The sequence below is a fragment of the Rhinoderma darwinii genome, chromosome 1 (assembly GCF_050947455.1).
Source record: "Rhinoderma darwinii isolate aRhiDar2 chromosome 1, aRhiDar2.hap1, whole genome shotgun sequence".
In the NCBI taxonomy this organism is placed as follows: Eukaryota; Metazoa; Chordata; class Amphibia; order Anura; family Rhinodermatidae; genus Rhinoderma; species Rhinoderma darwinii.
In genome coordinates this window covers 322,064,038-322,077,272 of record NC_134687.1, presented here as the reverse complement: position 1 = coordinate 322,077,272, position 13,235 = coordinate 322,064,038, and the positions used below count along the sequence as shown (strand labels likewise).

At 41.6% G+C, this 13,235-nt stretch overlaps 1 protein-coding gene across 12 annotated transcripts in view; it reads right to left on the bottom strand.

Moving 5' to 3' along the window:
- Window positions 1-13,235, bottom strand: part of SHOC1 (shortage in chiasmata 1) — a 307,702-nt gene that overhangs the window by 272,390 nt on the left and 22,077 nt on the right. For 7 of the 12 annotated variants that reach the window (XM_075825602.1, XM_075825601.1, XM_075825600.1 and 4 more), the window contains 4 exons: window positions 10,701-10,830; window positions 9,417-9,501; window positions 7,490-7,656; window positions 2,741-2,903 (listed from right to left, as the gene is read on the bottom strand). The exons of 1 other annotated variant lie outside the window; for it this stretch is intronic. In XM_075825602.1, the coding sequence (XP_075681717.1) occupies window positions 2,741-2,903; window positions 7,490-7,656; window positions 9,417-9,501; window positions 10,701-10,830 (545 nt within the window). Of the gene's footprint in view, window positions 1-2,740; window positions 2,904-7,489; window positions 7,657-9,416; window positions 9,502-10,700; window positions 10,831-12,373; window positions 12,544-13,235 lie in introns of those variants that run through there. 4 more of the 12 variants (XM_075825605.1, XM_075825609.1, XM_075825607.1 and 1 more) reach the window with 4 other exon arrangements.

The following is a 13,235-nucleotide window of genomic DNA, read 5'->3' as shown; positions in this document are numbered from 1 at the left end:
TCCAGTGCCTAGGGCAAGTAGGAGATGCTACTCTAGGTAAAGTTTCTTCCTCTAACACGATTACTATAACCATCCTTTTGTTTGTCACGGCTTCATGTTTTAGAATCTAAGCCCTTCTGGATGCAGGATGAGCTGGCAATTTCATGCACCAGTCTCTGGTTTCTCAGTATCAGATCCCAGTAACTCCGTTCAAGAAACCACTATCTATTTCCTCCGTTAATGTTCTGCCTGAAGTCATCAGGTATGTTACTTCTCCATTGTCTCTTCAAGTTGGAGTACTCCACTCTGAACAAACTTCATTTTATGTTTTACAAAAGGTTCATCAGTCCATTATTGGGAATATTCTGGCTTCAGCAACATACACCGATAGTGAATTAGAGCACATGCCAGATCACTCGGTGGGGAGAGTCTTGTCACAAATGGCGTTTGCCTGTCATTTGACCTCCTACTTAAAATCTGACTTTGAACTGCCTGCCCAAGTCTAATGCTGAGCTCCCTGATGTCTTTAGTAATCAGCAAGCAGAGACATTACCAGCGTATAGGACCTATGATTTTGCTAAAGACTTGCTTCCTGGCACCTTACCACCTCAAGGTAAAGTCTATCCGTTATCACTTCAGGAAACGGAAGCGGAGTCTCTCTACATAAAGGAGAACCTGGAAAGTGGGTTAATTTTAAATCACATTTCCCTGCTGGAGTCGGATTCCTCTTGGTGGAAAAAAAGACGGAACATTTCGATCCTGTATCGACAATCGTGGACATGTATCGGCAAAATCACGGTCAAAAACAAATATACGTTACCCCTAATTTCAGCACTTTTTGATCACATGCAAGGTGCAAGACTTTTCACTAAATTGGATCTTAGAGGCGCTTACAATCTTATTTGGATTCGTGAAGGGGACGAATTGAAGATAGCTTTTAACACTCTTGATGAACATTTTCAGCACATTTGGGCTCCCTAATACCCCAGATGTCTTCAGGAATTTGTGAATGACATTTTCTGAGATCTTCTCTATGTTTGTTTAGTAGTCTACTTGAATGAGATCTATAAAAAACCCAATTCTTACAACCAGTTTGTTCAAAAGCTGTTATTCTAGAAAATTATTTTTAATGCGGTTCTTGAAACACCCTTCCAAACCCATGCCTAGTCCTCCTTGACACAGGGATTTTTCATGGAAAAAGCGCTTGTAAAAATGAGTTTTTTGTATGGCATTCAGTGTCATTTTGTGCATGCATTTTTCCTTGCGTTTATGAAGTTCTATAGAGAAACCTATGAGAAAAACAGCAGAAAAAAAAACGCTGTACGCAGAGCATGCTGGTTTTGAAAAAACACCACTGAACCCAAAAGCAGCAAAAATCTAAGTTCTTTGTTTGTAGTCTTATGAATAATTCACTATAGACTTTAAAGGAACATCTGGCTGCACGAAAAGCGCAGCAAAACACTGTGTGTGAATCCAGACTCACTCATAAAAGAAACGATTCCAGAAAAGAGTAGTGTAAGTGAACCTTTGCTTTAATTGTAAAGAAATATATTTTTAAGAATTTTGGGTGATTTTTAAAAAAAATTGTCTTTGTCATTATCTATATTAAAAAATTATCTAAAAATCTTGCAGTTTTCACCCTGGCCACTGAGCCTCACAATAGACTGAAACTTCCTGTTCTGTAGAGGTCACTTCTCAGAATCATCTCATTAACTTCACAGGCAGGATTACAATAAAAGGTAAAACCTCATATATAGATAACCCAGGATCCACCATTCATAATAGACTGACACTTCCTGTTCTGTAGAGATCACTTCTCAGCATCATCTCATTATCATCACAGGCAGGATCACAATGATAGGTAACACCTCTATATATAAATAACACAGGATCCACCATTCATAATAGACTGACCCTTCCTGTTCTGTAGAGATCACTTCTCAGCAGTCATCTCATTATAATCACAGGCAGGATTGCAATGAACGGTAACACCTCTATATATAGATAACACAGAATCCAACATTCATAATAGACTGACCCTTCCTGTTCTGTAGAGATCACTTCTCAGCATCATCTCATTATCATCACAGGCAGGATCACAATGATAGGTAACACCTCTATATATAAATAACACAGGATCCACCATTCATAATAGACTGACCCTTCCTGTTCTGTAGAGATCACTTCTCAGCAGTCATCTCATTATCATCACAGGCAGGATCACAATGATAGGTAACACCTCTATATATAAATAACACAGGATCCACCATTCATAATAGACTGACCCTTCCTGATCTGTAGAGCTCACGTTTCAGCAGTCATCTTTTTATCATCAGGCAGTATTACAATAAAATGTAACACCACTATACAGATAACACAGGATCCCCCATTGACAATAAATGATGGAAGCAACGCCCCTTCTATCCCTTCCTACACAATGACCCCTGCACAGGTCACAGAGCATGCCTTGAAAACACTCCCATAAAAGTCAATGGTCCCCCTCCAGTTCACAGGTTCCTATGGTCATGTGGCTGCTATAAAGCATATCTCTAAATTCTGTTAACAGCAGCTCAGACAAGATGGCTGCCTACATAATCATGTAAAGAAAATAGAATAAAAAAAGCTACAATCAAAAAATAAAAACAGATTAGAAAAAAAGATTATGTTACACTATCTGGTTTTAATTATGAAAAAACGAAAAAATATAGGTGACACTTTCCCTTTAATTTTTTCATATTTTCAAAGAAATTGATAAGCATACCTGAAAAGCCTTTTCTCTGCAGGAAGATTTCTTTGCCAGTCCACAAGGGGGTCTTTTATAGGAAATGTTTTTAATCTGCTTAGTAGAGAACTCAATCTAGGTAGATGCTGTCCAAATTGTGCAAGGTGGTCTACGAAAACAGTTTCCTCTGGCAGAAGATGGTCTGAAAATTTCAAACATTTCACAGAATGACTTGAATTATAATTTATATTGCTAGTTAAAGAAAAAGTTTCAGTTATATGCAATGGGCGGTGGCTATTAAGAATGCCGTTTCATACGCCACCCTTAATCTGAAAAGTGTAGTGTAAGATGCAACTAATTTATTAAGAGGTACACGCCTCTTAATAAATAAATCGCATCTTTGGCTGTCCGTGTGCCACAAAGGAAAATCTATGCCAGCTACGAGCTGGCAAAGATTTTCACAAAAAATTATAGTGAATTTGTAAGGCCGTGGGTGCCCCCCATTGTGCTAAGGTCTGCCCACTTTTTTTTAAACTGGCGTGGGGGGCGTAAAAGGCTAATTATTGCACAAAATATGTCATACAGTGGTTGATAAATTCCCCAGATGTGTCTGTCTTGTCTGTTGACATCAAAATAGCTTTAATGGGGTTGTTCAGGATCACAAAAAAATGGGCCAAATCCATACAAGTTAAATCGCACGCCGCTCTGTCACCACAGATTCGGTGCTCCCCGCCAGTCTTTGTTTACTGTGCTGCCGAGATGACGTCGAAGTGACGTCTCTGTCTGACAATGGAGCCCTATGAACACCTTTAGCTTGTACGTCGGGAGCATTTCCGATGTACAAGCTAAAAGTAGTGCAAAAATGTGACATGAACTGTAATGCCTGCAGTCGCTGACCACCGGCATTCCCTACTCACCAGCAGCGTCATCCGCAGGACACTTAGTACCTGCCGGCATCTCCCTCACCGGCACACGTGGCTGCATCTTTCCACTGTTTCCCCTAAGGTGCGCGCTCGTTCCCAGTCTTAAAAGGCCAGAGCGTGCACCAGTAAAATTGTCCCTGCCCAATCCCAAACCACCCTGGACTTTAAAAAGGACTCTGCCCACTTCCTCCTTGCCTGAGCATTGTTGTGTCTACCCAGGTTTCTTCTGCAAATGGTTCCTTAGCTGTATCCATATTTCCTGTATCCCATATCCAGTAATTGTGTTTAGTTCCAGATGAAGTCTAGTGTCAGAGTTGAGTTCACCATCTGTGCCCGGGCCGGCCTGAGGGTCCAGACAACAACAGTACATCTGTGTCAAGTGTCCGTGCCAAGTCAAGTGTCTGCCATGTCAAGCGTCTGCCAAGTCAAGCGTCTGCCAAGTCAAGCGTCTGCCAAGTCAAGCGTCTGCCAAGTCAAGCGTCTGCCAAGTCAAGCGTCTGCCAAGTCTTCTATCCAGGTACTCTTGTCCTAAGGACTATCTTTCACTCTTGTTTGGCCAGCTGCTACTCCGCTACAGCAGCCCAGTGGGTACACATACCCCACATGAACAGGGCTTAATGGGGCTATGACACAGCAGCATCAAACAACAAAAAAAAATACATTAATTGGGTATATTTTCTGTATCAATTACTAATGGTTCCCAAGATCTCTAATTGAAATCATTCAATGGGACAGTAAGGTGGCAGCCCCCTGGCAGATGGTATTTAGGGCCCGATGCAGTTTCTGTCACAGTATTAATGGTATGAAACAGGAGTTAGTTGCAAAACATCAAACTCAAAATCAGGCCGTGGCCAATGATGCACACAGTAACAAATGATATGTATGCATATGCACTCAATGAGTAGAGGTGAATAAACCACTGCCAGACACCTCTGGCAGTGGCTTATCTCCTGCGGGAAGGATAGTTAAAATCCATCATGAATGATGCTTTTTTCCCCAACACTGGGAAACTCCTATACATATAAGATAGCCGACCAGTCCAGGCCAATTACGCACCGCTGGTCAATTTCTGCTTGGAATTTTTACGCAGCGTGTGGATGAGATTTGTTAAATCTCATCCACTATGCCGCTACTGTGTTCTTCTGCGTTTTTTCCGTCCGAAATTACGGACAGAAAATACGCGGCGAATTCCCTATGGTCCGCAGCAGAGTTTTCCCACAATGTCTGAACTAACTTGCCTAAAAATGTCCGCAGTGGAATTCCACAGCAATTCCGCCACGTGTGAATGTGCCCTTAGACTTGATTCAAACGCAATGTTTTGCTGCATTTTTCATGGTGTTTTCGTTGGCGTTTTTCACAGCTTTTTTTAGGTAAAAAAAATACTGCGGCTAGATGTTAATTAAAAGCCTATAGTTAATTATTGAAAATTCTAAATACAAAGCATTTTGGTTTGTTGCGTATTTGGGTTTTTCAAAACACAGCATGCTACTGGTATGTTTTTTATTTTTCAGGCGTTTTTCTCATAGACTTCTCCGGCTGGAGAAAAAAAGGTTCAATCTGCAGAAGCGACAAGCTTCCTTTACTGTGAGAACTGTAAATCTCCCATTCCTTTCCCATATCTTGGTTGAACTTGATAGACATGTCTTTTTTTCAACCGTACTATGTAACTTCTCTATGGGACTTGAAAAACTCCAGAAAAAAAAGTGTGTAAAAACATTAATTTAAGGAGTAGTTCACACTGAGTTTTTTTGTAGGCAAAAAAAAAAAATCTGCCTCAAAATTCCTGTTTTTGAACTGCCAGCGGTTTTTTTTTCCCGCATTTTTCACTGCGTTTTTTGATTGCGGCCATTGAATCTAATGGCAAAACACTGCAAAAAATGCTCAGAATCGAGTGCTGCTGTTTTTTTCTGTCAGAGGCGGAAACCGTGGCGAAATAGAACATGCCACTTTTTTTTACCGTAGCAGCCAAAAGCTGCCTGGGAAAAAAAAAACCGCCTCTGCCCCCAATGGGGGGTGATTTTGCCATTTTTTTGGCGCTGATTTAGACGTGGCTTCCACGTCACATTGAGCCCCAATAGACTCTGTGTCAACTGACACCAAAAAAAAAACACTGACCTGTTCAAAACACCAAATCCCTCTAACCCTCTCCCATCGCTAGACTAGCTATTTATGTCGGGAGAGGGTTATTTTAAAAATAGTGCCTGCTCGGAGAGTGTTACACAGCAGGGACCCTGATCGCAGGCATTTAACACCTCAGATGCCGTGGTCAGGTGTGACCAACAGCATCTGAGGTTTTTTTTACTTTCACTTTCAACTTGGGGTCGCTCACTGGCTCCCGTGTGGTGAGATCGCGGGAGCCACTGGGTTTCTATGGCAGCCGGGAGCCTTCTGAACGCTCCCAGCCCTGCTATAGGAATATTGCTATTGAGCTCTGCCTGAGGCAGGTCTCCACAGCAATGCAGTGATTTTGCCATAGACTGCAATATTGTAATATTGCAGTCTATGGCATAAGCAATCTAATGATCACAGGTTAAAGCCCTTATATAAAATATAAATATAAAAATTCAAATCACCCCCCTTTCCCTCGATATATTTTTTTTTGTATTTTTCAAACATTTGCATTTTTTTTTAAAGGTACTAAAGCATAACAAAAACTACACCGTAATCGTACTGACCTGCAGAATAAAGATAATGTGTCATTTTCACCATACATTGAACACCGTAAAAACGAAACCCATAAGAAAATGGTTCCCCATTCTATATTTTTTTCCAGCTTCCCAGTACATCACACAGAATATTAAATAGTGCCATTAGAAAGTACAATTTGTCCTGCAAAAATTAAGCCCTTATCTGGCTGTGTCAACGAAAAAACAAAGACATTGTGACTTTTTGAAGGCGGGGAGGAAAAAACAAAACCATAAATACAAAAATTAGTCTGGTCCTGAAAGGGTTAATAAACAAGTATGATTGAGGCTTAATGACTGTATTAGGGATCTGTGTTGTACAGATGGACCATAATTATACGGAGGCTTTTTCCCATGGAAAAAAAATGCAGAATCCTATATTGCATGCTGCCTTGTGGACCATATTCTATCGCTGAGACACATGGGGGCACCACATGGAGATACGAGGTCTGTAAAAGAGGTTCGTATTGCTGACCTGAATCACTATCCGTTTGTCTCCGCACCTTGTGTGCATGAGGACTAGACTTTTGTTTGTTTTTTTAAACCAGAGTAATTTTCTAATTGGTTCTCTCTGCTCGGTCTTCCTCTGTTGGTCTTCTGAAATTCCACATTATATTGTGGTTCAGTGTTGGAAGCAAGTGGCAAGTTATCAGACGTTCTGGATTATCAAATTCCAAATTAAAGCAAATTGATTATAATTGCTTTTTTTGTCATTGCAATTTAATGAGAGGTTTAGGGTATGTGTACACGACCTATTTTCAGACGTAATGGAGGCGTTTTATGCCTCGAATTACGCCTGAAAAGACGGCTCCAATACATCGGCAAACATCTGCCCATTACTTGCAATGGGTTTTACGATGTTCTGTGCAGACGAGGTGTAATTTTACGCGTCGCTGTCAAAAGACGGCACGTAAAATTACGTCCGTTTCAAAGAAGTGCAGGACACTTCTTGGGAAGTATTTGGAGCTGTTTTTCATGGACTCCAATGAAGAACAGCTCCAATTACGTCCGTAAAAGACGCCGCGAAAAACGTGAGTACGAGCAAAAACGTCTGAAATTCAGGAGCGGTTTTCCCCTGAAAACAGCTCCGTAATTTCAGACGTATTTTGCGCTGTCGTGTGAACATACCCTTATACTTAAACACAACAATACGAGATAAACCCACATGATTTCTATATTACCTTCTACGTAGGTAGTTGACAGAATAGTCTTCCAACATTCCTCATGAGTGTGCTTATCCTCAGATACATAAAGTTCAGGCACAGAACACACCTCTTGTAGTTCTATCTGAGAGCAAGGATTTGAACTCGGAACAATGTCAAAAGATATATTCTTATGTAACATAGGCCTAAATAAAAAAAATAAAAAATCCTAATTTTTCATTGGCTGCAATCGCTATTGAGAAGGATAAAAAAATATGAGCCCTTGATCTCTTCTGGGCCATTAAAAAAATACCTTTAAAAACAAAACACTTGGTACAACAATGTATACAATATAACAGCCATTTCTCCTTTTCTTTCTGCTTTTATACAGGCATTTTTGGCACCGTCACTTAGGACGCAGCTACAACTGAATGTGGCAGTCGCTAGCCCCCTCTCCCTCATGCATCAGGGCCTTTAGCAGCCGCTAGGTCTGTTATAGTGGGTTGGGGGCTCTGAGAGGATGGGGGCCCTGAGCAATTGCCCAGTTTGCCACCCTAACGCCTGCCTTGGTGACACAGGAGCTTCCCCAGGGCTTGAGTCCTCCAGGACATGGTGTCCCCTCACCGAAAGTCCCCAACACAGAAACGGCGGTGGCTGGTCAGGGAGAAGAGCGGTGAGGCTGGAGACAGGGAGGAGGAAAAGGTGAGGCACCCTATAACTGCCCCAATGTGCTTTTAGGCCTCATGCTCACGACATTTGCGGCCGTATTCTATCCGCAATTGCATATAGTATAGAACACTTGCTTTCCTATGGGCCAATGCACACGACTATGGTTTGCACGGTCCGTGCATTGCCCTGAGCGTGGACCACAAAAAAAATAGGACATGTCATTATATGCACCGCAATTGCGGTCTGGCCTCATTGAAGTCAATGCACATTTTGTGCGTGCATGGTTCGCGATTGCGGATGGCCTGTGGATGACACTCTGCGGCCTGTCTGCACCGTAATCACGGCTATGGTCGTATGAATGAGGCCATTTTCTGTATACCAACACCCCTGTCCTGTCATGCTGTACAGCAATATACTGTACCAATACCTCTTGTTCTGTCACCCTATAAACCACTCAACCCAATACCCCACCCAGTTGGGTGTTGAGGTGGTGAGGAGGGTGGAGAGTGTGATCAAGGGGGGGGCAGGGGGGGGATCTACCAGGGTTCTCTGACACTGGGGAAGCTCATATATGGGCAGTGACATCACTGGAGTTTTCCAACACATACCCGACCCGATAAACGTATGCATGTGACATGTACCATTGAAACACATACATCTGCCATTTAAAAAAAAAGTATGGTGCGTGGTATATGTTTTTTTTTTGGTTTTTTTGCGGGATCCCTTAGATGGGGTAACGTAATCTACTTTGCTATTTCATAATTTACAAAAAGGTATATTGAGGTATACCAGCCTGACGGAGGCCAAAATAACATTCTTTTGCCCACTATCGGGTTAATAAAGCCCTATGGACACGAAAACATAATAAGCATAGTAAAGAAACATAATTTGAAGAGGGCCTTACAGGAGAAATAAAAAGTTCCAGATTTATTCATGGAGTACACATTTCTTTTGAGACAAAGTATAGATAGAAAGTGTGCCAGCCAAGAGATGGCATAAGGAAAAAAAAGTCTCAAGCAAGTCGTTTCAAATTTATTATACAGTGTGCGCCACGGTCATAAATTTGGTGCAGTTTCTGCCTCTCTGATCTAGTTTTATCCTGTCTAACTTTAAGACAGTATTAATACATTTGACCCAATATGTAGACACTATATGTAGGGCATAGGTGGTCTGTACAACTAGTTTTAATCACAGTAGCTAAATTAACCAACAGTCCTACGCAATAGTATTCATGAATACTATTCATACTTCTATTGATCACAATACATGGATGATATCTAACTGTGCTTTCACATACTTTTCCAGTAGGTCAGTAAAGGAAGCATATCTTTTCCACACTTCTGTTACCGGTTCCTCTTCATTTACTTTGCAGATTGGAATAGCTGTATTTAAAAATGAAGAAATGAACACAGTTATGTCTGCTCTTGAAGACAAAGTATGACTACCATTAACCAAGTGTAATGGCAGGAAGGAGGTGAAGGGAAAGTGAGCCCTAATCTACCCACCGCCCTGTCCCTGCCTACTTGCAACGACCCGCACTAGGCGACGGGGTACAACTGGGCGGCGGTCCCTACGTTGTCTAAGTGCACGGGAGAACAAACAGGGAACACGCAAGGGAAGGGGCAGTAGCCCACGGAACGCCGAGGAAACGGAGCGGTGAATGAGTTGTCAGGACCAGGATGAAGTGGAGTATACCCAAGTGAGCACGGAGGAGGAAGCAAGCCGGAGGCAAAGCAAAGCGGGTTAAGCAGAACAGCAGCAAGGAGAAGCTCGGCAGGAGCAGGCTGGAGCAAGCAGCAGTGGGGCCAGGAATTCAAAAGAATTACAAGCACTGAGGAGGAGAACACAGCAGGTAATAAAGGACAGGGGACGGAGCTAACTCCGACTGACCAGGCCGCGATAGGCTCTCCCACTCCTGAGCCTGCCACCCTGGTTGGTGGGAGATGGTGTCAGTCGAACAGGTCTGGCCTCAGGTGTGGATTGATTAATCCCAGGAGTATACCTAGACGTAGTACCTGGCAGATCCCTAACACCAAGCTTGCCCAATTTAGTCCTTTTTAAAGGGGTTTTCGAGTCCTAAGAAATGTATGGCCTATCTTCAGGATAGGCCATCAATACCTGATTGGTGGGGGTCTGACTCCCGGCACCCCGCCGATCAGCTGTTTCTGAGGACCCGCAGCGTTCGTACTAGCGCTGCTTCCCCTTGATTACTGTCACTGATCATACTGTGAATCACCAACACACTTGTAGAGAAGGCTGTAATACTGTGAATCGCCACTACAAGTGTATTGGCGATTCACAGTACGAGCAGGTTGAAATGAAGGGGAAGGAGCGCTTGTACGAGTGCCGCGGCCCATCAAAACAGCTGATCGGCTATATACCATATATATTTCCAAATTGACTAAAATACAGTTGGCGTTAGTTACAAGGAACAGAGTAGCATTTGACCCCCCCCTCCCCCCACTTCTGTTCTAGTCCTAAACTAAATACTTCTGATAATGGACAAATATTAGCAATTAATTTCTTAATAATGACTAAACTACATCTTAAACACTATTAGTAAAACAGCAAGGTTTCTTACGCCTCTTCCATGGTGTTCTATATACATCATTGACAAATATGCTGCTGTGATAATATTCCTCCTTTTGCAGAATTTCTTTAGGAAACTGGATGAGCATCCAAGAAGTAGCAAGTTTTTGCTTCATGACATTCTGAATAGTGTAAAGTAGAACATACTTTTGCTTATTGTTTTGCATAGTACACAGGTCTTCAATATAGATGTGAATATATGAATAAACAATATAATAATACAAATATGTTATGTGAGCAGTGTCCCTTTCTTTCTAAACAGGTTTCCATCAGGGTGGACCATGATTTTGTACATATTATTGTCATGAAGTAGTCTCAAACTCAATACTTTCAAAGAACTACTGATGTGTTGACTGATGTAACATTTGTTCATATCTTTATTTGTAGTTCTCAATTTTGATTTTCTTATCTCTGATACATCCCATGATTGGTTGATTTTAATTAAAGACGTTTGCTCCCTATACTCTTCATCTCATTCTTTTTGACTATAGTTACTCTCTCTGGGTCTAGGCGTAAACTCTTTCTAAATATATGTGGTTTAGATATGAATACATTGATGAAAATACGCTTTACTGTTAAAATATGTAACTATGTACGGTCAGTTGTCATCACCATGAACTATCAGACTTTGCCTCTTTACTGTACTGATGTTAACAATACGGGGGATTGTCAAAAATGTCTCTGTCTCACGTTTTCCCTGCCTTCGTTACTTAGCTAGAGGGGCGTGGTCAATGCAGCCCAACGCGCATACTATAATTTACGCAAGAAACTGGTGTAAATTATAGCGGAAATCTACATCAGCTTCTGGCTAATGAAGATTTCATTAGTGTCGCGCAGACAGCCGAAGATGCGATAAATGTATTAAGAGGTGTATACATCTTACTCTAGATTGCCTTTTATTAAGACTGTTGTAGTCCTAATACATCCCCCCATACATGTATGAAAGTAACTTGTTTTAAAAGCACATAAAAACTGGATAATTGAGAGGTTTCTAGTGTAAGATAATTCTGCATAGGACATTTCCAGTCTCAAATAATTTTTCACATCTTGTAGCAGAATACATCGAACTGCAAACCTGGAAATGTGGGCACATAATGTGGTAGCAGAACCTCATGGTAATGGTAAAGGAAGCGCTACTGGGGTAAAATTTGGGATCACTTGTAAATATAGCACGGTGACCAAGTGACAAAGATTAACATGTAAAACGCAGTAATGTGGTTACACATGCATATGCTGCAGTAATTTAAATCTATCTGGAGTTACAATTTTAGGAAATGGTGTCTACGGTACTAAATAACAACGTGTACAAAACTTTTCACATAACCATAAAGTTATATGATAACATTCTGGCCCCCTGCAGTCACCACAAGGGGGAACTCACTGAATACAGTACAGCTCACTGTACACAGTTTTCACTGAAATCAATGGGAGCAATATAGACACATATGCAGTAAGCTAGGCCTAGAGGAGGCTGCCAGCAACCTTTGCAAGAGATTTGCCTGCACTGCCATAAGTCTTGGAGATTTTTACCTATCTTTCGAGACTCCCAGAGAATCCGGGAGAGTAGGCAAGTATGAATTAGAGGTTGAGGTAGCAGGATTTTACTTAATAGTAAATAGACATTAATATGTTTTATTATTTCTCAAATAATCTATCAATCCTTACCAAATGCCTGTGTTTCGACTTTACAATGCAAGGAAAAGTAATTATGGATTTTTCCTTATATCTGGAAGGTGGCCTCTTAGAAACAGTTTCTCTGGTGTGCTCAAATTAAGGCCCTTTTGCACGGGCCAATGATTGGGAAAACGCTCGTTCATCGGATGATCTGCTCGTTTCTGCAGTAATAAATATTATCGTTATCAGCAGCACATATCCCTGTGTAAGCAGGGACATGTGCTGGCGACATGATGGAAATGGATTTTGGATGAACAATCGTAGTAACAATCGCTCATCCACATACATAACCAATCATAGCTCCTTGCGAAAGGAGCGCCAATCAACGAGCCGTCTCGTTGATCTGAGCTCGTTTTTACGGCCTATATTGAGACGTGTAATAGGACCTTAAGGCCATGTTCAGACATGGCAGAATTTTTCCACTGCCAACGTTGGTGCAGATTTGGGGCAATTACGCAACGAATCTGCAGCAACATTTGCATATTTGACAGGTAATTCAGACGTTGCAGATATCACAGCAGACTTGCCACAGATTTCAGTTTTTGCATTTCAAAGGCTGAGATCCGCAGAGAAATTCTGCTTCTCCGCAACATAATGTGCACGCTGCGGAGGTAAAATTCTGCATCGCAGTCTAATTTCCGCACAGTTCTTTTCCGCAACGTCTGAACTAACTTTCCTAAAAATGTATAGAAACAAATGTAAAAAACGGCTGTTGCACAATTCCACTGCGGACTGTCCGCGGCGGAATTCAACAGCAATTCCGCCACGTCTCAATGTGCCCTAACTCCACTCAAACACTGCCACAAATTGACAATATGCATATCACAAGTTATGTTAAAAAAAAGTGAAAGAT